The following is a 21,934-nucleotide window of genomic DNA, read 5'->3' on the forward strand; positions in this document are numbered from 1 at the left end:
CAAACCGGGATGAATGCACAATATATAGGCCATCTGGAGAAGCCCTAAGAGCTAGATGAAGGAGAAGACCAACAGCTGGATGAGCACCAAAAGCCTATAAAATGGCCAGCAGACTACAATTGTCAGGGGAGACAGTGAAGGGGACTCTGGTGAGCTCTGGGCCAACCCTCCAGACGTGAGAGGTTGCATCCATGCAAAGGTGGATAGTGTCCTTGTTTTTTAGTGAGATTTTGAGGAATCCAAATTCTGTGGCCACAGAATCACAGCCAGAACACAGGCCCAAGTGTAAAATAGCTAGCAATGAATTCACTAAGCAGTGAATTTCTTTCACATTGCACCCCTCTGCAAATCCATCTGACTTTCTGCATTTGCTTCGAGTGATGAAAAGGGAAAACAGAAGGCCAGATGCACCACATTCCCTTCCAGCACTGCATGGCTGGAGGCACAAAGAAACCCAAAATAGCAGGTTGCTTCAAGGGTACACTTGGTGATGTTCAAAATTCACGTTTAGCCTTTGCAAGAACACATGCTGCCAATCAATCACTCATTTGCAGCAGACAGAGTTTTGCAAGGAGAAAGGCAAAATGTGTGTGTGTGTGTTCCTGTTGTGTGTAAATGTGAGAAAACGGGGGATAGGAAAACTGGGAAGCCAAGCTGCCATTTGCACACACACACTGTCACACACACAAATATTGTATGGTTCTAATGTCAGAAGTGGCACAGAACTCAGTGCAACAATACATACAGCAGTCACCAATCCATCAGTAGCAGCGCATGTCAGGAGTGGGGAGGTAGAGCTACACTCCTGATACTGGTGTCACTGCTGGTTATCTGGACAGGATGGAGTCATGGCAAGACTGGGGCAGGATTAGTGTGCAGGTAGGAAGTATGCCACCAATCTGGCATTCCCGCCAGTGCATTTGCCCCAGCTCTGCCTGGACAAGCAGCAGTGTCAAGATTATTATTACTATTATTAATAATACGAATAGCCTGCCTTTTCTCCAGACCAGGACTGAAGGCGGCTTACACAAATTAAAACAACACAAAATGCTTAAAAGCATAAAAGACAATTGCTAAATAGTAATTACACACCAATAGAGGATGGCTCTGCAGCTCCACCCAGAGCGGCTGGGGCAACTCAGTCAGATAGGCACCATATTATTATTATTATTATTATTATTATTATTATTATTATTATTATTAGCATGGCAACAAGGATCTTTGCATTTTGAAAACCTTTTTGCATGTGCATCCACAGTGCGGTGCTGCTAGACACTGCTTAGATAATTATAAAGGGTCACAGGCAAAACGTTTCTTACATCAACCTACTGTGGTGGTTCCAACTGCTACCCGCTCCCTTACTGACCTCTCTGGCCACGGAAGTTGGAACTAATTTTGTGAATGCTTTGTCACCACAGCAGCCACTTTGCAGGGAATGTAGTATTGCATCCGACAGCACCTGAAGCAACTGGCTCATATTCGATAATGTTCCTCACCTCTCCCCAGGAAGCAGGTGGTGGCTCCACCGGAGGGAAATATTTAGGGACATCCCAAGCCACCGCAGCCATGAACCACTTGAAGTCCTTGCATTTCAGGTGCTTGCGAAGCTCTTTCTGGGCTGAGATATCGCCAGTGGAGAGGTGTCTGTATTCAGGCCGCCTCTGGTAAACGTACTCTGCGAATTCATCCATCCACGTTTCTGCCACGCGCTTCAGGTTCTGAGCAGCAGAAAGCAAGAGTCAGTCATCTCTTCCCGCTTAAGTATTAGCACTGATAACACACACACACAATTACAATACGCCATTCCCTTATCTAGCTTTGGATGGTTGTGCATTAAGCAAATGGAAGGCTTTTGCATTCAATTGCTATTAGGAGCCTGATAAAAGTCAGACTGATGGCTTCTCTCTTCCTTTAAAAAAACAACAAAAAACCCCGCAGAAACTTCAATGCAATTACTGGAAGGGATTTAATTAACGAGATACAGTAAAGGCTCACTTAATTATTTCCATGGAATCTTACTGCAGATATCTCTCTTGCTTGTTGCTTGATTGCCTGAGTTGATTTCCCACATCATTTCCATTTGGAAATATGTAGGAGTTTGAGGTTCTTTCTAAAGAGATAATACCGAGCATAATCCGATGTCCTAACATTCCCCCTTAAAAGCCCAATATATTCCTGGGCTTGCAAAACTAATATCTGGAGACAGACTTCTGTTTTGCCTCATCAACACACTGCTAACTTGTCAGTGGCGGAAGAAGCTGCTCGGGCGCCTGGAGCAGCGTGCCAAGGGCGGGGCAAGCTGCCCCTAGGGGTGGGCGCACCACGGGGCCTCTAGAGTATGCCTGCCTCCTCCCACGCAGCTGCCCTACCGCTGGGGGGGGGGAGGCAGCAGGCGGACCGTTTGGGCAGCTCGGAGCCTGTGCGCGCCCAAGCCACCGCATCTCTCTGGAGAGACGTGTGGCTTCGGAGTGCTGCAGGCCCTGCAGTGAGTGCCACCCGACATTGTGTCATCCCCCTCAGTGGTGACACCCGGGGCGGCCCGCACCCACCACGCCCCCCCCTTCCACCGCCTCTGCTTGTTGTTACAAGTGGGAGCTACAATAAAATGTTGCAGTGTGGATTGCTCCTATTCAGGGCTCCTGAATCATGCTCTCTTTTCCAGCAGGCTCCATATTATTTTATCTCCAGCCTCTCATTTTTCCACCCCCACCCCCATTATGTGAGCACTGAGCATGCTCAGATCTTATAAGGTTATTTGTCCTTTAGTCCATCCCCCCCATAAAAATGTTTAACTTTGGATTTGATATCCCGCTTTATCACTTCCCTAAGGAGTCTCAAAGCAGCTAACATTCTCCTTTTCCCTTCCTCCCCCACAACAAACACTCTGTGAGGTGAGTGAGGCTGAGAGACTTCAAAGAAGAGTGACTGGCCCAAGATCACCCAGCAGCTGCATGTGGAGGAGCGGGGAATCGAACCCGGTTCACCCGATTACGAGTCTATCGCTCTTAACCGCTACACCACACTGGCTCTCACTTCTTCAGGTGTTTGGATTTCCTAACTATGGTGACCTCTCCCTCTTGGTTCTCAGTGGCCTTGCATGGCTATATAGTCAATGGCACTCAACACCTGAGTTCATTATTAAAAGGAATTGTTCCACCTTGTATGAGACATTACTTGTTCTGTGCTGGAATGCAGCACACAACAGAAGTAAACACCATGCCCTGAGTTTTGATCATTCAGTATAAAATATTATTGCAATCAGGGTTCCTTAAACAGAAGGAATGATGTAAACATGAATTATCACAGCTGCTTCCAAGCAAAGGATTGAGACACAGGTCTGACACGCTTCATGGTGGCAGTAATCCAACCCACATATTTTGTACTGAGAGGAAGGGATGGTCTAAGCCAGTGTTTGCCACCCTATTTTGAACCGTGGGCACCTTCCACCCTGTTTCCTTCCTGTGCAGTTGCCCTCCAAATAAGTACAAATCAATACAAATATGAGGTTCTGCCCCCCCCCCAACAAAAGAATGCCTCCCTAACAAAAATCCCGGCTATGCCCATGCCCCCCATCCGACTGGTAGAAAGGTAGCAATTTAAAGGTTTCTTTGTAAATAGAACATGTTTTATTTATAATTTTTATAATTTATACAAAATACAATTACATAAAATGATAGGAGCATAATGAAATATTGTTGAAGCAGAAAAACATAGAATCATGGAGCTGGAAGAGACTCCGAGGGTCATCTATCTAGTGAACCCCCTGCAATGTAGGAAACTCAGCTAAAGCATCCATGACAGATGACCATCCAACCTCTGCTTAGAAACCTCCAAGGAAGGAGAGTCCAGAACCTCCCAAGGAAGATCCATCTTCCACATATTATAAAAAGTAAACAACACTTATTTGACCCCAGTTATTTGACACAGAGGGGAAATCTACAGATACAGTCCAAAAAGCACACAGGGAGTTCGGTATATATGGGAGAATTTTAAAAGCAACTGATCCTCACTGATCTGGTGTAAAAAGATCTTGTCATCTGGAGGAGCCCTGGCTGCCTAGATAAAACACTATAGCCCCCCCCCCCCACCCTTACCCGGGAGTAAGACCCACTGAACTTAGTGTGTCTTTCTTCTCAGTAGACACTTAATTATTTACTAGATGCAAGTCAGCAGCACCAGACGACTCCACTCTGCTCAGCTAGGCGCTCGGGTGGATTTCACCCCACACTTTGAAGAGCCGGGCTGCTGCAGCTGCTGGGTCCTACTGCCCTCAGCAACATCCAAAGGCCCTGATCCACTAGGCGCTTGGGTGGATTTCACTCTGCACCTTGCAGAATCAGGCCCAGGCTGCCACTGGGCCCAGCACTGGTGGCAGCAACAAGCAGCTCCGGCTCACCCAGCCCTACCCATTGCCACCCCACTGCTGCACTTGCCTGACCTGGGGGTTCTGGATCGCGGGCTCTACTAGTCAATGCAGGAGTCTCAGTGATTGCCCTCTCCTGCCGGAAACAAACCAGGACTGCTCCAAGAAAACGCACATGGCAAAAAGGAGTGCTGGGCCCTGGTGGGCTGACACTTTACCCGCTTGTGCTTGGCCAAGTGGATAGTTAGCCAATCAGGATTTATTTTTTTAAAAGGATTTCCCCCCTTCACTTCTCACTTCCCTCTGTGGCCCCCTAGCCTTGTGCTATGCCCCCCCCCATTTACACATTTTTCACCTGTGCCCCCTTTGGAATATTCTGCCCCCCGGGGGGGCATATGGCCCCTGGTTGGGAAACACTGGGATAAGCTCCCCAAAACTGATCTGTAGCACTTCAGACAGCAGCTGGGAGCATCATATTTTTAAATGGCTCCCCCCACATTAAAAATCCTTGTGATAAGAGAGAGTTGTTAGCTAGAATTCTCTACCTGCAACATTTTAAAAATAATAATAAATGAGACAACCTTAAAAAATGCAATACAATATGTGTCATCTGCGGCAATCCAGTCTAGGAAGGGCTCTACAAAAGCTGGGGTAGCTCAGTATGTAGAGCATGAGACTCTTAATCTCAGGGTTGTGGGTTTGAGCCCCACGTTGGGCAAAGGATTCCTGCATAGCAGGTGGTTGGGTTGGACTACATAATCCCTGTGGCCCCTTCCAACTTTTCAATTATATGATTTGTTGTGTCATTTACTGAATTACCTGCAGTTCACCTCTAATCTGAAGGAGCACCCACATGTTCTAAAAACAGGAGGTTGCAAGCGTTACTCTAGTGTTGTTGTTTCCTCTGCTTTCTCCCCACTAGATGGAAGTACATTTTCATATTTTATTTTTCTCTTTGATCAGACTCCTGAATCAAGGTTTCATTGAGAGGATATTTTGAGAGTGGACGTGTCACATACAACCCCACTTCAAAAGCAGAACTTGCAACCTCGGCGACGCTAGCTGTTTAATAGAGTACTAGTCATAGAGCATTGAAGGGTATCTTCTGTGAGAAGATGAAGAGCAATACTCATCTCATAATCTGTGGCGTAAGATAATGTTTCTGCTTAGAATGACTTCTCCCATTGTGATTTGCTTCCGACATTCATTTAGAAGCACCTCTCTTGAATTTGATTAATCTGCTGTGCTTCGAGAGTCTGAACAAAGCTAGATGTCTCAGAACCAATAAGACTTATCTGAATACAAAGGGAGCGAGATAGAGAACAAATGGAGCACATTTCAGCTGGCACAGCAAGATAGGTTACCACCTGCTTTGTCTCCACAACAGAAAGAAAAACATTTATGCCAGCAGGAACTGGGGATGTGAAATTAGAGCTGTTTAGGAGATGATAGCTCAGGAGTCCTTGTTCTTAAATGACAGGAGTTTTTGTTTGTTTGTTTGTTTGTTTGTTTGTTTGTTTATGAGAAACAATACAAGTTCATCCTTCTGAGAAATTTCTGAGCCATCATATTTTGACAGTATGGGCAAATGGGACAGAAACTAGAAAGCACATGGCACCCCTCCCCCAGCTGCACATCAGTTCTGGATCACTGAAATGCAGAATTCTTCAAACCTCATGAGGATGCCGCTGCAGAGATACCCTTGCAGAAGTTGGCTGCCCCCTCTTGAGCACATTTATAAAATCATACTATGTGCTGTATTATTTAGCAATTTGCCAGTCGCTCCCAGCTTAGGTACTTAAGGATAGACACAGCTACCGTTTACCAGTTATTTAACACACCAGCATTAGGCGCAGAACCTATGAATGAAGGAGGCCTTGTCTAGAAAGCCAATCATCTATGCTAAAGTGGCAAAAAACCCAAAGGGGGCTGGGGAAGCCAAGTTGAATCTGGAGGAGGTGGCACTATATAATTGAGGAGGGGCCGAAGAAAGTTAGAAAAAGCATTGCTATAGAAGTGAGATCTGAAGAGGAGGAGAGAATTGGGTTCATTGATTAAAAAGGGCTGAGCCCATCAGTGTCGGTGTTAGGTTTTGTGGCGCTCTTAGAAAAGGAAGGTGTGGCTGACAGAGAGGAGCCATAGACTTGGCCTTCCGGCAGCAGCATTGCTGCAGCATAATGGGACAGGGCAGGGGTGGAGCAGGTTGTCCTTGCACCTGCCCCAAAGATGCAGGCAGGTGCACTGACTTGGAAGAACACAAATGTCATAGATGGGCTGGATGCTGAGGAGTGGTGGGAGACACCTGCTGGGGAAACCCCTAGGGAACCCACAAGGGAAGGCGGCTTAGAGCCAGGGGATTGGTGGTAGAATGATGGTGAGTGGTTGGGGGGAGAAGGAGCAGATTGGGAGGAGGAGGTGTCAGAAGCAAAAGATGTGATCGGGTTTAATGATCAAGAAGATGTTGTTGTTGTATACATGTGTTCTCAGAAGCATGCCCATTGAGTTCAAGGGGACTTGTTGCCTCACTGCTGTTCTGTCAATGGTGTGAGTGACTGGAGACGAAGTCAAGCATCAGCTACCAGGTCCGGATCTACAGATTTTGCCCTGGGAGACGAAGGTCTTCACTGAAGCCCCCTGACTGCAGCAGTGGTTTCCCTCCTTGTGCCCTATGTGAAGTGGTGGCGGCAGCAGGATACAAAGAGGAGAACCTCTTTCTCATCTGGGCCATCATCGTCCTGCTACTGGGCTGGCCACAGTAGCTTCTCATGTTCTTCTTCCTGGGGTGGGCAGGAAGGTGAGACCTTATATGGCCATCCACCTCCTCCTTTATGTTATTGCCCACATCTACTAATAAATGGAACTCAGTCAGAATGTAAAGAGTCACCAAACATGGGCCACAGCCGTGGTGCACCTCTCTTCTCTGTCCTCCCACCCCTATGCTGTTTTGCCACCTCCCTAACCTTGGAGCGCATGCATCTTCTGCCCCTCCTTATCCTGTCAATTGCCAGCATTTAAGGTCCAAACGGGCTCACAAAGGTACTTCCTTCTGCAATCTTTACACAAAAGATTCCTTTTTCCTTTTCTACGTGAGCTCTTGAAAACGCATCAATTGGTAAGCTTGCAATTCATTGATTCCATAAAATGACCTTATGAGATCACTTCATGTTAACTGAGCCTCCTTTGTTTGGCAGTTGGCTCAGGAAATGGAGCATGTGGGAACTGATTGGGCAATCAGCTGAGCTTTTGCCTCTTGAACTGAAACCAAAGGGAGCATCAGAGCAAAATGAGGCTTGCTGACTCAGGGCGATTTCCAACGTACCCTTCATATATTGCAGCAACCTGTGCCAGGGTTGTTATTTCCAACTGGAATTTATTTCACTGACTGATTTCCTTTCAGTGACAAGAGTAATGTTAAAATCAGCCCTTCAGCTTAGAGTCCCACAGATGCTTCTGTCCCTGAAGTTGAAGGGCCAGGCAGATACCTGCAACAATATTTCTAAGAGAACCACTTTGCCAGACTTGCTTTGTGGGTCCTCTGCTGAAGCTGAACTCTCTTCAGAATTATGTCTGAGGAGCTTCCAAGCAGTAAATGGAGTTTTCCCTCTCTTGCTTACTGGAAGTTAGTTGTCTTTCCAAGGTACTTATGGCAAATTTGGCCTACGTTATCAGATCTTGCAGCAATGCATTTTTGTCCAAAATAGACATTTTCCTCTGCAAAAGCAGATTACATTTTTTATTAGCTACTCCAAAAAAATGGAGACAGTGGCAACATTCATTCTCAATCGTCCAAATCATGCCTTGGAGGATTGTGAAAGTGTAACAAGCACAAGATATCTGTCCTCCTACTTTGTTTGTGGCTTAGTAGATGACCTGGTTTCCTCAAACCACAATTTACCATGTTGTTCAAAGTGACAAACGGGGTGTTGAGTGATCCCTCTATGGTTTTGCAATCCTGATTTGGATAGATTGTTCCAGTGCTTGAATTACAGGGAAGGAAGGCAGAGGTCCTTGTCTTCTTAGCTTTTATTTTTAGAAGGCTACAAGACGGCTATCATGGGCAAACATATGAAGTCCCCTGATCCACCAGACTAAAAAGCCCACCTAATCCAGCATCCTTTTCCCCACAGTGGCCAACCACATGGGGTTTGTGGATTCCCCTCGCTTTTCCAGTGTAATGGATCGCTCACACCATAGTTTGCTTTTTTGGATGCCATAGCAAAGTGTGGTTTGGAGAAATTAGGAAATCGTTTTTGGAACTGCATGTGAGAAGGGAAGGAAGGAGTGGAAGGAGTTCTTGAGACCATCACTTGTTCCTGATGCTCCTAAGGTTTGGTAGATGAGGAATGTGATGTTTGAAAGGAGTCTCCATTTTGGGTTACAGGCTTCCTAGACAGCATTTTATACGGTCAAGTCTCACATCTGAACGAACCTCAGAACATAAGTTACTCACTCTTGCTAGACTGGTGCCAGATGGGACTTTATAAGGGACATATTTCCTGTAGATGTGCCCCACTCTAGAACACGGAACGTCAAACATCCCTCCTCCACACATCCAGACCTGAGAGAGGAACAAAAAAGAAAAGAGAGTGAATTTCTGTAAGGTGAGAATGTGCTTGGCAACCGCTGAAAGAGAAAATCAGGATCTGAAAAACTTACAAGTGTATGCAAAAAAATCCCCCACCATTCTGTGCTCATAGCTCTTTTTAATTATTTATTTCGAATGAAAAAATATACAAAAAACAAAACAAAAAACAAAACTGAAACAAGCAAACTGAAGAGGACATAGAGACATGAGTTAAGCACAAATTAAGTACTAGTTCAAAGAAAGAAAAGGAAACTACCAAATAACCATGATAAGCTTAATCTAGTCTTATATACCATCATTATCAGGATAGAAATCAAAACATTTTTAAAAAAGTATTAGAAATACTAGAAGTGTTAGAAATAAAGAGAATATTAAGAATACTAAGTATATTGACGATATCAAGATTACTGTGCTTATTGCTCTTATTAGGATGGTGGGGAAGGTCATTCATTGCTTGGAGGAAAAAAATGTATTTTGCATCTAAGTTGGGGTTTTTTAAAGAACTATAAAGGACAAACTAGGTAATAGTTAATACAGCATAAATATGTGATCTTATGGGATTTTGAAATTGGAAATTATCAAAGGCAACCTCCTTACTGAGCACTTGCAATTTCTGAAAATTATTGAAGCATCTTCTGGACATCGTAAACTTCAAAACTGCTATGTGTATAGATGACTGAGGCTATGTGTGTAGATAACTGTGTGTAGATGACTGAGGCAGTGAAGCTAAAAGGCAAAGTATAATTAAACCTTTCAGAAGCAAGATAATGGAAAACTGAAAAGACAGGGAACAGTGTCCAAAGGACAATATACATTACTGATTACATTAGCTTTTGGAAAGTTAGCAAAACACTCATATTAAGGTTATTTGCAATCTCATTAAGAAGTCTGATTCACCTAGGAAAGAAAAAGTAATTACGGTTCAAAATAAACAGAAACATTTTTGTTTAGGTGGAAATGTTACAACTAAACAAGCATTGTAGATTAAGAAGATGGGTTCAGTGAGCAATGCTAAACACTAACAGTTTTAATGAACAGTCTGACTGAGCTTCAGTCAGAAGACACACAATGGCCAGCAACATCTGAAAGTGTTCCAATAAGACTTTCTCACCCATTATTTTCTCTTACCAGCTTTTACATGAATCTGAAAACAAGTGAGAACTGCAATGAAACATTGCAGCATTAAGTGCTCCTGGTTTCAGCCAGCCACGCTCCATTCCATTCCCCTCCCCAGGTTTTCCATCCCTTTGCCAACAGTCAGAATTTTGTGAGCGTGCTAATACCTTGTTGGGCTATTTTAGGGGTTTACCCTGTTTAGGGTTGTTCATGACTGGCACTGTTTGGGGTCCATAAGGATATTGGGAGAATGAATTTACTATTAGTGTATAGGAATAATTAGAAGGGTCTTGGAGATATGGAGGTGAAAACCAAGAGGAAATAACATTTGGCACATGCAGCAGGCATCAAACCAAAAAACCAAATTGCAACACACATCGGAGGTACATTTTATGCCGTAATTGAAATGAATCTCAGGCTGGCTTGTAGTACATTTAGCAGCAGTTTCTGTTTATTATCAGTTTCAGTATTATTCCAACGTTATTCCAACGGTTTATTTCTTATTTCTTCTGGAAGATCAGTGCTCTTTTTTTTTTGCTAATTATTTTTATGATTTTCCACGATTTTTAACAAATTGTCACTAAATTATTACAAATTAAATACAAATTTAAAAGCTGACTTGTCTCCTCTATTTTCCTCCAACCATTGCTCCTCCCAATAAAATAACTTTTCTAACTATCATTTCAAAATACATTAATCCCTTCTCCCTACACATCACCTGATCAATACTCCTTCAAAATGGATTTTTTAATATCATCTGGACTACCACACTGTGCTAAAATAGAGAAGCAGCCTGAATTTGCACACACACACACACACACACACACACACACCCCTCTAAATGTAACAGACCCAAAGGGGACTTCTGCTAATGCCTGAAAAGTTTGATGGTGTTTAATGAGCAAGCTGTAAAACTGAAACACTTGTCTTTTATAGCAAGGAGCCAGCAGCCAATATAAACAAGAATGAGAAGTATTTTCCTGAAACCCAACTTAGAATAAAAATATTCTCCTGTGTAGACCACAGAACTATGCCACAGGTTATTACCCTTTTCTTCACAGGCACAGCAATCCGAACTTGCTGCAGCAACTCTGGATGGAGCTACCACCCTCATGGCAGAAGCAGTGGAAGGTTAAGGGGACCAGGCAGATTAGTTCTGGATCCTATGTTGGCCGGTGCTGGATGTGAAAGCAGTTCAGGATCCACCAGGCTCTGTTGTCAGGAATACTGGTGGTGGGCTTAACAGTTGTTTGCATATTTGATGGGCTTCAGGAGGGGAAGTCCATGCTGGCAGTGTGACATCAGGCTACTTGAGCCAGCAGAAGTGGGAGGTCTCTGCTCAGTCCAACCACCCTCCTCCCAACAGCCCCACATAAGGTTTTTTTAAGGGGGATTGCTGCCTAAAACAAAACAAATACTGCAAAGGAGCCAGGGAAACAAAAGGAGGCTTTCAAGAGAGGAACTGGATCCAATTAAGGTTCTGTGTTCTAGATCTGTCATAAATGGTATCCCTTTTCAAATGTTGCGGGTGGGGGGGTGAGGCATTGTGGTAGAACCACTTTTTCTGACCTATGTGTGCTCTCTAAACCACACGTTGGAAGCTTCTGCATGTAGGGTGAGGACAGGGGCACTAACATGAATAAAATACTGGTGGTGGTGGGCAGATAATTCCCATCCACCCCTCGATTTTAACAACAGAGGTACCTAGTGTTGGTGAAGGTTTATTCCCCGCCTCACCCCACTTCTTGATCCCAGCTCTCCTGCCATCCAGCAACCCTCTTACAAGTTTGCTTACAGGAGTTGTTGGGAAACCCAAGTCCAAACGTGTAGAAGAAAGGAAGGAAGCATTGCCCATCAACTTTGTGGGAGCCCCTTAAATGTAATAGGGGGAAAAGGGACCTGGGCCCCTAGGAGTTGGCACCTATGGGTGGGGAAGGAACCAGCAACCGCCCACCCCACCTGCCAATGCTACCACCTTGGACCCTGTATTCTGAACCAATTGAGGTTCTTAAGTGCCTTCTGAAGGCTGCTCCATGCATAAAAATGCATTGAAGTAACCCAAACTGTTGCAGATTCACGAACAATTCTGGCAAGCTCTTCCCTTTTCCAAGAGTGAGCAAAGCTAAAACACTGACTGCCAGGTGGGGATCCCATATGGAGGGATGCATCCAAAAGCTCTCCAAAGCTATGGACCTGATCCTTAAGGAATTGGGCTGGGCAGATACTTTGGCACAGGAATAGAAACCCCCACCACTCTTTTTTCTTAGCATAGTCTGCATGCACACCGTACATAAAAGAACACAATTGGGAGTTAAGTGGTGCTGTCAGAGCAGAGCTTTGGTTCCCCACTCAGCAGAACAACCAAGAGGGTCCCCCAAAGCAGCAGGGGTCACTTATCCCACTTCAAAGGAATACATACACCCATGAGACCATTAAAGTCCAGAATCCAATATTACCAAAGTGCACCACTGAGGATGTCTGCAAGAAGAAAAAGACATTGCTCACTTTCGACGCAGCAGCCTTCACCCAAAACTCCGACTGGGCTCTCTGCCCTGAGCTGACCTGCATGCACCAACCTGCTCCTTGTGATTAATGGGTGCTGCCTTCATTGGTTTTCCACCAACAAAAGCAGTATTTCACTGCAAGTGTACACCTTGCAGCAATAATAATGATATATCCCTTCTGAGTTAGCTGCTCTCACTGTACGTTCTTGGCAAGGGGGGCGGGGGGAACCTAACACACCCCTCTTAATAATTATTTGCATAGCAATTTCCTAAAGTCTTAAACTGTTGGGATGCAGAATTAGCATTTTTATGCTGTTTGCTGTATTATGCTAATGAAAATATATGCCGACATTTCACTGCCTTTATAATTGGCTTCTGCTAAATGGCAGTGCTGAGGTAGGACTGATAAGGGGAGAGAGAGGGGGTGGGCACTTTGGCACATAACACGAGAAAAGTTGTTGCAGCCTTGTGCAAGCTGATCTTCTACAGGAGACACCATTCCCTGCAAACGATATGCTGAGCTCTCGCCTGCCTGTGATATAAGTAGAATTAGAGCCCAAGCATGGGGGAGAGAAACAGGAGTGGGGGAAAGTCATGTATATCACCTTGACAGAAAGGTAGGATATAAATGTAACTAACAGGTATACTTAACTGAGGACCTGCAATCCAGGATCTCTTAGCCCAGTTCCAAGAGGGAAAAAATCATGCTTGACAATGGTGGCTGTTAAGGGGAAGGGCTTGTTGTTGTTGCTGTTGTGTTAATGAACTGCAGGGTGGAATCTACACACATAAAACCATTCTGAAAATGCTTTTTTTTAAAAAAGCGTTTTAAAAAATACATTGAATTTTCCACAAGGCTCACCATCGCCTTCTATTTTCACATTGTATATTGCACTTAAAACTGACTTAAAATATTTTATTTGCCGCTGTGTAGCTGAGTCCCAGGTGTTTTGTATGAATTCTGTTAATGGAACAATGCATTTGTGTTTATGTTTTTCAGTGTGTTGTAAGATGCTCAGAGACCTTTGGGTAGCAAGCGTCCTAACACATCTAATATGTAACAACAACCAAACAACAGATATTTTTGGTATCTGGTAAGATTTGCTAAATATTGCTTGTTCTGAAGTAGGGGTGGAGGAGGAAACTGGTTTTTTTAAAGGTTTAAATGTGAAATATGGTGGGTCTGACCAAATTTAGCTTTCCCTTCATATCACCTCTTTGAGTGCCCACTTATATATGAGTGGCTCATTTTTTAAAAAATAGAAAAGCCTCTCTTAATTATAACCAAAAATGCATGACAAAAATACATATTTTATACAGACAATATGCAAAAATAGTCTCATGCAGTACTATATTTCTACAGCATAACTTTGTAAGCATTGATATGTAAGTATTTTTATACATTTATATGCATTGCTGTCTGCATCTCTGTTTACTGGTCACTTTAAGAAAGCTTTACCGTGTATGTGTATAATATCCATCTAATATACATATAATAAAGCATACAGTGGACGCTTGGGTTGCGAACGTGATCTGTGCGGGAAGCACCTTTGCAACCCGCAGACACGGGTTGTAATTCGGGGCTTCTGCGCATGCGCCACCGCCGAAACCCGGAAGTAACCCGTTCTGGTACTTCCGGGTTTTGGCACATCCATAACCTGAAAAAACACAACCTGAAGCGTCTGTAACCCGAGGTATGACTGTATATGATGTGAGAATTGTTTGTATTTTTAGCAAAACTCTAAAAAGCAACAACACCTTGCCTCTTGGCAAGATCAAGAATCAACATGGGAACAGGAAAAAACCTGCGTAGGTAAGCTCGACATTGATATTTTCCATTCCTATTCTGAACAGTGAGTTGCTGGCACAGCCTCTTTTTTGCTCTTCCTACTGCAGGCCTTCCTGCCTTCTGCCCTACCAATCCCAATGAGCACCAGCCACCACTGTTATTTCCTACCAGCTTTTCCTGTGCAGAGGCAGAAAGAGATGACAAGGGGTGAAGCAGAAAGCAAGTGAAAGAACCATAAAAATAAGGGATGTTGAGATCCCAGGGGTGGCAGGAGCCATTGCTGCTGCTTGGATTGGCAGGCTTCGGGTCATAAATGGGTATACGAGCAGGGCCTCTGCTCTCCAGAGTGCAATGATGAACTGACGCTAGATCTCAAGCACAGGGAACAGTGTCTAAAAAGGCATTTGTCACTCATGCATAATTAAGACACATACTGCCATGTCTGGTTATAATTACAGATCAGGCAGCAGTGAATGTGAGGAACAAAGGGAACCCAAAAAACTAAACTGAACTAATAAATCTAATTGTAAAAAAAAGACAAGAGATGGAAGAGATGACGATGGGTTGCCTATATAATATACAGCGGTACCTGGGGTTACATACGCTTCAGGTTACATACGCTTCAGGTTACAGACTCCGCTAACCCAGAAATAGTGCTTCAGGTTAAGAACTTTGCTTCAGGATGAGAACAGAAATCGTGCTCCGGCAGCACGGCAACAGCAGGAGGCCCCATTAGCTAAAGTGGTGCTTCAGGTTAAGAACAGTTTCAGGTTAAGTACGGACTTCCGGAACGAATTAAGTTCTTAACCTGAGGTACCACTGTATCCTGAGAAATGGTGCTTGTGCCACTGAAAGGACCATAAGCTGAGCCAGCATGGACATGAGGCTCTGTTTTTCCTGGTAACCTGATCTGAATACTTAGTTGAGCTTTACAGGGCAGAAGAGAGAAGGCAAAAAGGAGAAGTCAGGGAGAATTTCCAGCCAAGAACTGCCTTCCCACCAGTGGTGGAAGGTGTCAGCATGGCTACAACTCAGTTGTACGGTTTCTTTCCCATATGTTCACATGCACACCATTTTATTTCTTGCCACCATTTCATCATAACTTGAGGGTTCACAGATGGCAGCATGAACTGTGTTTGGAACAACGCCAGAAGATATGAAAAAAAAAAAAATGCCTATGGTATCAGTGCTGCCGCCCTCAGCAGAAACTGGTTTTTCAGTTCGTGAATACCTGCAGGCGTGTCAGTATCACAAAAGAGCACGGGAGGGGTGTATTTTCCTCCACCAACATTTATGCTGAATGATCCGCCCCTGTGCTATATTTGATTTGAACTTAATAAACCAGCAGTTACCTTTGCTGTGAATTACAATACAGTATACACGTCCGTTTGACGTAGTTTCAAAATATATATGGTTGCTTTCTTTGATGGTGCTCACCTAAGCAGTGCATAAGTGACAATGAAGTGACATCTGATAAGAATATTACACACATATACTGCCTGAAGGAGATAATTAGATCTCTAAAGCACCGCCTTTGTTGCTGTTCTGGGTTCTTAAATGGCAAGGGAACAGGGAGTTCAGTAGAACATTATCTGTCTTGCAGTGTCCAATCAAAGCTTCATATATATCAGGGCACAGTGGATAATAACAACACCAGTCAAATGTAACAGATAAAACCAAGAGACATGGCTACAGTGGTAGCACAAAATTAAGGCTGACTTGCAGCTAAAATGGTTGACTGCAGACAAATGGTAAATTATAATGTTTAGGTTTCTTCTCAAAGTTTCAGACTGGCTAAATTCTGGGACTGAATCCAAGCTTTATCCATCTATTCAAATATGCATCTTTATTAGTATTGTTGAAGAGAAGGCCATGCTTACAACACGCTTTAACATACAGTAAGCCTGCAACTTGTGCACATTTAACTTGTGTACATTCAGATTTATGCGCTTGGCAAAATTTTATATATATATATATATATATATATATATATATATATATATATATATGGCAGAAAGAGGGAGGGGTTCCGGGGGAAAAGACTACGGCAATCTCGCCTGTCATTGAACCCAATGTGTTTTGACTATACACAATTTTGGCTTTAGGCTCTAACCCTGGAACATAACCCCCAAATAAGTTGCAGGCTGACTGTATCTTATTTCATTTAACTTTTTTAGTATTTCATTATCCTTTAGATCTTCATGCATTAGCTGAATGCCAAATTAGGTGAGACAATGGCGAACTATAAGTCAGGCTGTTCCATATGAAGGACCAAGGGAGGGGGGAACAGTTGATTGTCCATTTTGAAAAACAGAAAATGGGGGACAGGGCTGAGCACTCACTTAACCTCTTCCCATCTGCTTCAAGACACAGCATTTCAGCGTCCTTAGGCTTCTTCATAAACATTGTCACTACCTTGTTACATGCATCTGTGTCTAATATAGCTCCCCCACCACCCCACCCAAGGCTCCCATTAATAAATCCTCTTAGGCCAGCCACAGAATTAAGTTGTTTACTTAATTGCAAATCTTCGCCCTCTCCATCCCTTTTCAAAAGTGTGTTCTGAGCTTCTCTCCAAACAAAAATAGAGAAGTTTGCTAAAAAAAAAAATCTTATTTGGTATGGTTAGCATGCATATTAATAGCTCAAAGAGTCTTTTAGTACTTCTGCCTTAGCTTTGCACACTGTGGAATTAGCATATCAAACCTCTGCTTCTCTTACATATGTAAAAAAGTTGGTCTTCAGCAGCAGCTTCCTGCTGTTCCAGTTACAGATAGGTAGCCGTGTTGGTCTGCCATGGTCAAAACAAAATAAAAAAAATTCCTTCCAGTAGCACCTTAAAGACCAACTGAGTTAGTTCTAGGTATGAGCTTTCGTGTTACTTTAAAGCTGTACCGCAAACATATTTAGCCTGGATGTTTCAATCAGCCTTTAAGCAAGATTATTTCAGGAAGAGACTTTTAGGAAGATTTTACTTAGCTGAAAAAGATGCATTTGGCCATTGCTAAAAGTAGAGTGTAGTTTGTAATCTTGCAATTAGTCACTGCAAAATGCACCCCAGGGGTGGTGAAGTGGATGCAGTGTTGGACTGGATTCAGGTCCACTCTCCACAGGCCATTTTGACAGGCAGGCCACTGAAGTCATATACTTTTTTTGTTTATCTACTCTGCAAACACTTTTCCATCCCAAAATGGGAAAGTTGTAATTCCTTTTCAGTTTGTATTCTTCAAACTAGTGCTATTTTTTCTAGAAAAAGAGGTATCAGAACTCACCATGAACACCTCCCTCATTCTCTTAGAATGGCAATGGCACCCATCTGAGAGGTGCCAGAACTGAGTTCCGGCTGGAAAAAAGCCCTGTTCAAAGCATGTTTTTGTCCATAGCTCAACACAGTCCAAACTTACTTTCTAAGTTTGATGGCCTTATTATGTGCAGGTAATGAACATGTATGAAGTCTGATCTGACCCAAAATTGTAAGGATGTGAGCAGTGAGCCAGAAAGTCCCCAACTGAAATTGCATGTGCAAAACCCTAAAAACAAGTCATTGTGCTTCAATCTCTAATTTACAATATGGAAATTATGCTGGCCGACCTTGCAAGGCTGTTGTTAGGATAGAGACTTGGAAGATTCAATGTTTGAAGGGGCAGTGGGCAACATGCCCTCTGGTGAGCTGTAGCGACAGCAGCACTCCCAAAGCATCTGTGAGCTGCCATTTTAAATTCCCATAATGCCCCAAAGTGCCTGACCTGGTGTCAATCCAGGGCACTGGGGAAATTAGAATGGTGACTGTCAGAACCACCCACCTGATATGAGGGGCCTGGAGCAGATGCCAGTGCTGAAGGGCTCTGCCAGCATCCCAAAGACTCAGTAGCTGGTTCAATAAGTGCAATATAAATGCTAAACATTACTATCCCTTTTTACCTATACAGAAGGCTCTGGTCACTAGACTCTGTTTTCTTCTACTCCACCCCTGAGCAGTCTACAGAAAGAGATTGTTTGCACACAACACTAAACCAAACTATGACTTAGCACAGATGCACGAGGCTTCCCACAGAAGTGATCACAGCTGCTTTGCTCCTGCTCTGCTCCACTGATGTGAGCAGCTAAGCCATGGTTTGGCTTAGCATGATGGTCCAGGCTTGTGGTTTGTTTCACTCCAGACAAACCTCATGCTGTATCCAAGGGTTGTTCCTGGGTTTACAGCTTGTGGTTTGTCTGGAGTAGACAAACCATGAGCTCAGGTTGTGGTTTGTCTAGAGTAGACAAACCATGAGCTCAGGTTGGACAGCACACTTAAGACAAACTTTCTTCTTCTTTGGCGATCACTCGTAGCCAAGTAAGATTGTCTTTCATAAACACAGTTTTAACAGTGAGTCCGTAAGTGACTGTGGAGGCCAATTTTGGATCCACACGTCCTTCCATAGTGGGAACATAGGTTTCCAGGTGGGAGTTGATCACGGTGAGGGTTTGCCAAGCGTGCCTTCCTCTTATCACGTTTCTCCATTTTGTCCTGAGTTCAAGAGTCTTCAAAGCCCATGGCACCTTTGGTAAAGGCTGTTCTCCAATTGGAGCGCTTGCAGGCCAGTGTTTTACAGTTGTCAGTGTTTATACTACATTTTTTTAGATTTGCCTTGAGAGAGTCTTTCAACCTCTTTTGTTGACCACCAGCATTACACTTTCCATTTTTAAGTTCTGGATAGAGTAGTTGCTTTGGAAGACAATAATCAGGCATTTGCACAACATGACCAGTCCAACAAAGTTGATGTTGAAGAATCATTGCTTTGACACTGGTGATATTTGCTTCATCCAGTACACTGGCATTAGTTCGCCTGTGATTAGTTCCCAAGTGATGTGTAAATTTTTTCAGAGACACCGTTGATGGAATCTTTTGAGGAGTTGGAGATAGCATTTGTAAGTGGTCTATGTTTTTCAAACATACAGTAAGATTGGTAGTACAATAGCTTTGTAAACAAGCATTTGGGTTTCCCTGTGAATGTCCCGGTCCTCAAACACTCTGCACTTCAATCGGGAGAAAGCCGCACTTGCAGAGCTCAAGCGATGCTGGATTTCGGCATCAATGTCGGCCCTTGTGGAAAGATAACTGCTCAGGTAGGAGAAGTGATCAACATTTTCCAATGTTACACCATTGAGTTGGATTTGTGGTGCTGCAGAGGGGTTGTTTTGTGCTTGTTGGTGCAGCACTTTGGTTTTTTGGATGTTGAGCGAGAGGCCAAGCTTTTCATAAGCTTCTGCAAAGATATTTAGGATGGTTTGGAGGTCATCCTCTCAGTGTGCACACACTATGTTGTCTTGGCTTAGCTCTCAGTGGTGGTGCAGCAGGACCACAGGTGCAGCACTGTAGCTGCCATCTCTGGGAACTCTCACGAGATGATGCTAAGCCATGGCTCCATTTTATTTCACTTCCACACCCCATTACTTTGCCCCATCAATAGCATCCCCACCCCAAATGCTTTTTTCCGCATGCACTTTCTACTGAGCTCCCTACATTCACACACACCTCAGAGTGAGTTCTTATTTCTTCAAGGCAAATGCTACAAAATGCTGTTGATATCTTGTTCAAAATATATTCATGCAGAAGGATGTGGACCCTTAGGTCAGCTCATGGTAATGAGATGAATGAAGAGATATGGCTGAAATGAGGGCCCAGCATAACACAGCCCTCTCCAAAGAATCTGTCACTTGAACAAAACAGGTTGGGACTATTTAGTATCCGAGCTTCCAGTATGGTTGCCATGGTTTCTGCACAGAGAGCAATGGACTGCCTTGCAATTATATTCCTTCCAATGACAAATAACAGGGGACTAGGAAATGGGATAATACAATCTTTAGGCCTCCTGTCAGAACTGTGAGATGCAAGAGGCAGCATTCATTTATCTCTGAAACACCCTAACAACAGAGAGTGCAAACTGATGTACTCTAAACAAAATGTCCATTGGTTTAGCTTGTAGGCTCCTCTTGTCTTTCAGCTTTTGTTTTCTCTAAGTATGGAATTGATTCGAAGTTACGTGACACCAGTTCAGTTCATGTGGGTCACTTTGATTCTGCTGAAAACACCCTCAAATCCACTTGGGCAATCTGGAGGAGAGGCATCCCCAACAGCTTCTGTGCAATTCAGTCAGTGCACATGCTTGAATTCAGTATGTGCACGCAACACGTTTGTAAAGGAAAGGCTTCTTTTAGGCCCCTTTGATGCTTGAAGAGAATAAGGAGGTTTGCAACAAAGCCAATCAATGACTGACACATTAAATTTATTCAGTGGTAAACACAGAGCAGGCATCATGGAGGATTAAATCAGACTAGGCAATGACTTGGAGCTAAATGCAAGTGCTACTCACAGAAAAAAGTTGTAGTAACAACATCTTACAGTGCAAGAAGGCCAGGTGTGAGCATCATCAAGACCTGAACTTTTCAAGGGGTGCAGGAAGACGGTAACAACATTAAACACAATGCCTACTACATAATAAACAAAGCACAGTGGAACCTTGGTTGTTGAACTCTTCGGAACCTGAACAATTCGGTATCCAAACGCTGACAACCCAGAAGTGAATGCTTCCATTTTCAAACGCGCTTCGGAAGTCGAACGACTTCTGAGGTGTGTTTCTCCATTTTTGAAAAGCAATTTGCCAGCCGGCAATTGCGCCTCGGTTGTCGAACGTTTTGGAAGTCGAACGGTCTTCTGGAACAGATTATGTTTGACAACCGAGGTTCCGCTGTAATTCTCTATGACACTTTCAATTCTGAAACAACTGAACTGACCTTGTACACTTTCCAAATGCATCTAGCTTTCTTAATAGAACAGTCACATTCTTTTGCCTTGACCACTTTCTGCCTTATGAGAGATTCAAAGGATGCTTAAGTGTACATGCTTAAGTGTAAATCAGCATGCACAAGTCAAGGGCTATAGCTATGAAGATAGGTCCATCTTGCTCAGTATTGTTGACAACGATTGGCAGTGGGTCTCTGGGAATCTTTCCCAGCCCTGTCTTGAGATGCCAAGGATTGAACCTGGGACCTAACTATAATTTTCAAATATATTTTATTGTTTGGTTGTGTCTGTGGTGTTTTAGTTGCCTTGTGAGCTGTCTCGGATGCACTGGGCGCAGAAAGGCAGAATAGAAATTGTGACATAAATGAATGTCAGAAAGACTGAAATGTACTGCTGTAAAGGACTTCCGGGTTAGCGCGAACGGCTAATGGCGGATTCCCTCCGAGCTCCGGAGGGAATCGGCTCTGCTGAAGACGGGTCTTGCCGTGCCGGCGACACGGGGACCCTCAGAAACCGCAGGCGCGGAAGCCTGCGGACTTGGTGACTCAGTGGGCACCTTAAGCGCCCTCCCCGACCCACGAAGAGCCTTTTTAAAGGCTACGGAGAGGGTACGGAGAGTGGCGTGGTGCTGAGAGTAGACCGCTACTTCAGTGGAGCGAAGCCGCAAGCCATGGCCGGAGAGCGCTGACTTTCTTCCCAAAATTTGGACTGGATAACAAAGGACCCGTGAGTAGTGGAATTTGGACTTTAAAAAATTTTTATCCTTTGAATTCGGCACGACCGGGGGATG

At 43.9% G+C, this 21,934-nt stretch overlaps 1 protein-coding gene and 1 long non-coding RNA gene across 6 annotated transcripts in view; one reads left to right on the forward strand and one right to left on the reverse strand.

Moving 5' to 3' along the window:
• Positions 1-21,934, forward strand: part of LOC309349486 — a 112,954-nt gene that overhangs the window by 77,082 nt on the left and 13,938 nt on the right. For both annotated transcript variants that reach the window (XR_014159953.1, XR_014159954.1), the window contains exons 5-6: positions 13,569-13,662; positions 14,303-14,381. This is a non-coding gene — a long non-coding RNA (uncharacterized lncRNA). The remainder of the gene's footprint in view (positions 1-13,568; positions 13,663-14,302; positions 14,382-21,934) is intronic.
• The window catches only part of GALNTL6 (polypeptide N-acetylgalactosaminyltransferase like 6), a 455,987-nt gene that overhangs the window by 30,230 nt on the left and 403,823 nt on the right, over positions 1-21,934 (reverse strand). For all 4 annotated transcript variants that reach the window (XM_081875341.1, XM_081875343.1, XM_081875342.1 and 1 more), the window contains exons 9-10: positions 8,814-8,921; positions 1,497-1,718 (exon numbers count right to left, since the gene is read on the reverse strand). In XM_081875341.1, the coding sequence (XP_081731467.1) occupies positions 1,497-1,718; positions 8,814-8,921 (330 nt within the window). The remainder of the gene's footprint in view (positions 1-1,496; positions 1,719-8,813; positions 8,922-21,934) is intronic.

This window comes from Podarcis erhardii (genome assembly GCF_964252035.2).
Source record: "Podarcis erhardii genome assembly, chromosome: 9".
Classification (NCBI taxonomy): Eukaryota; Metazoa; Chordata; class Lepidosauria; order Squamata; family Lacertidae; genus Podarcis; species Podarcis erhardii.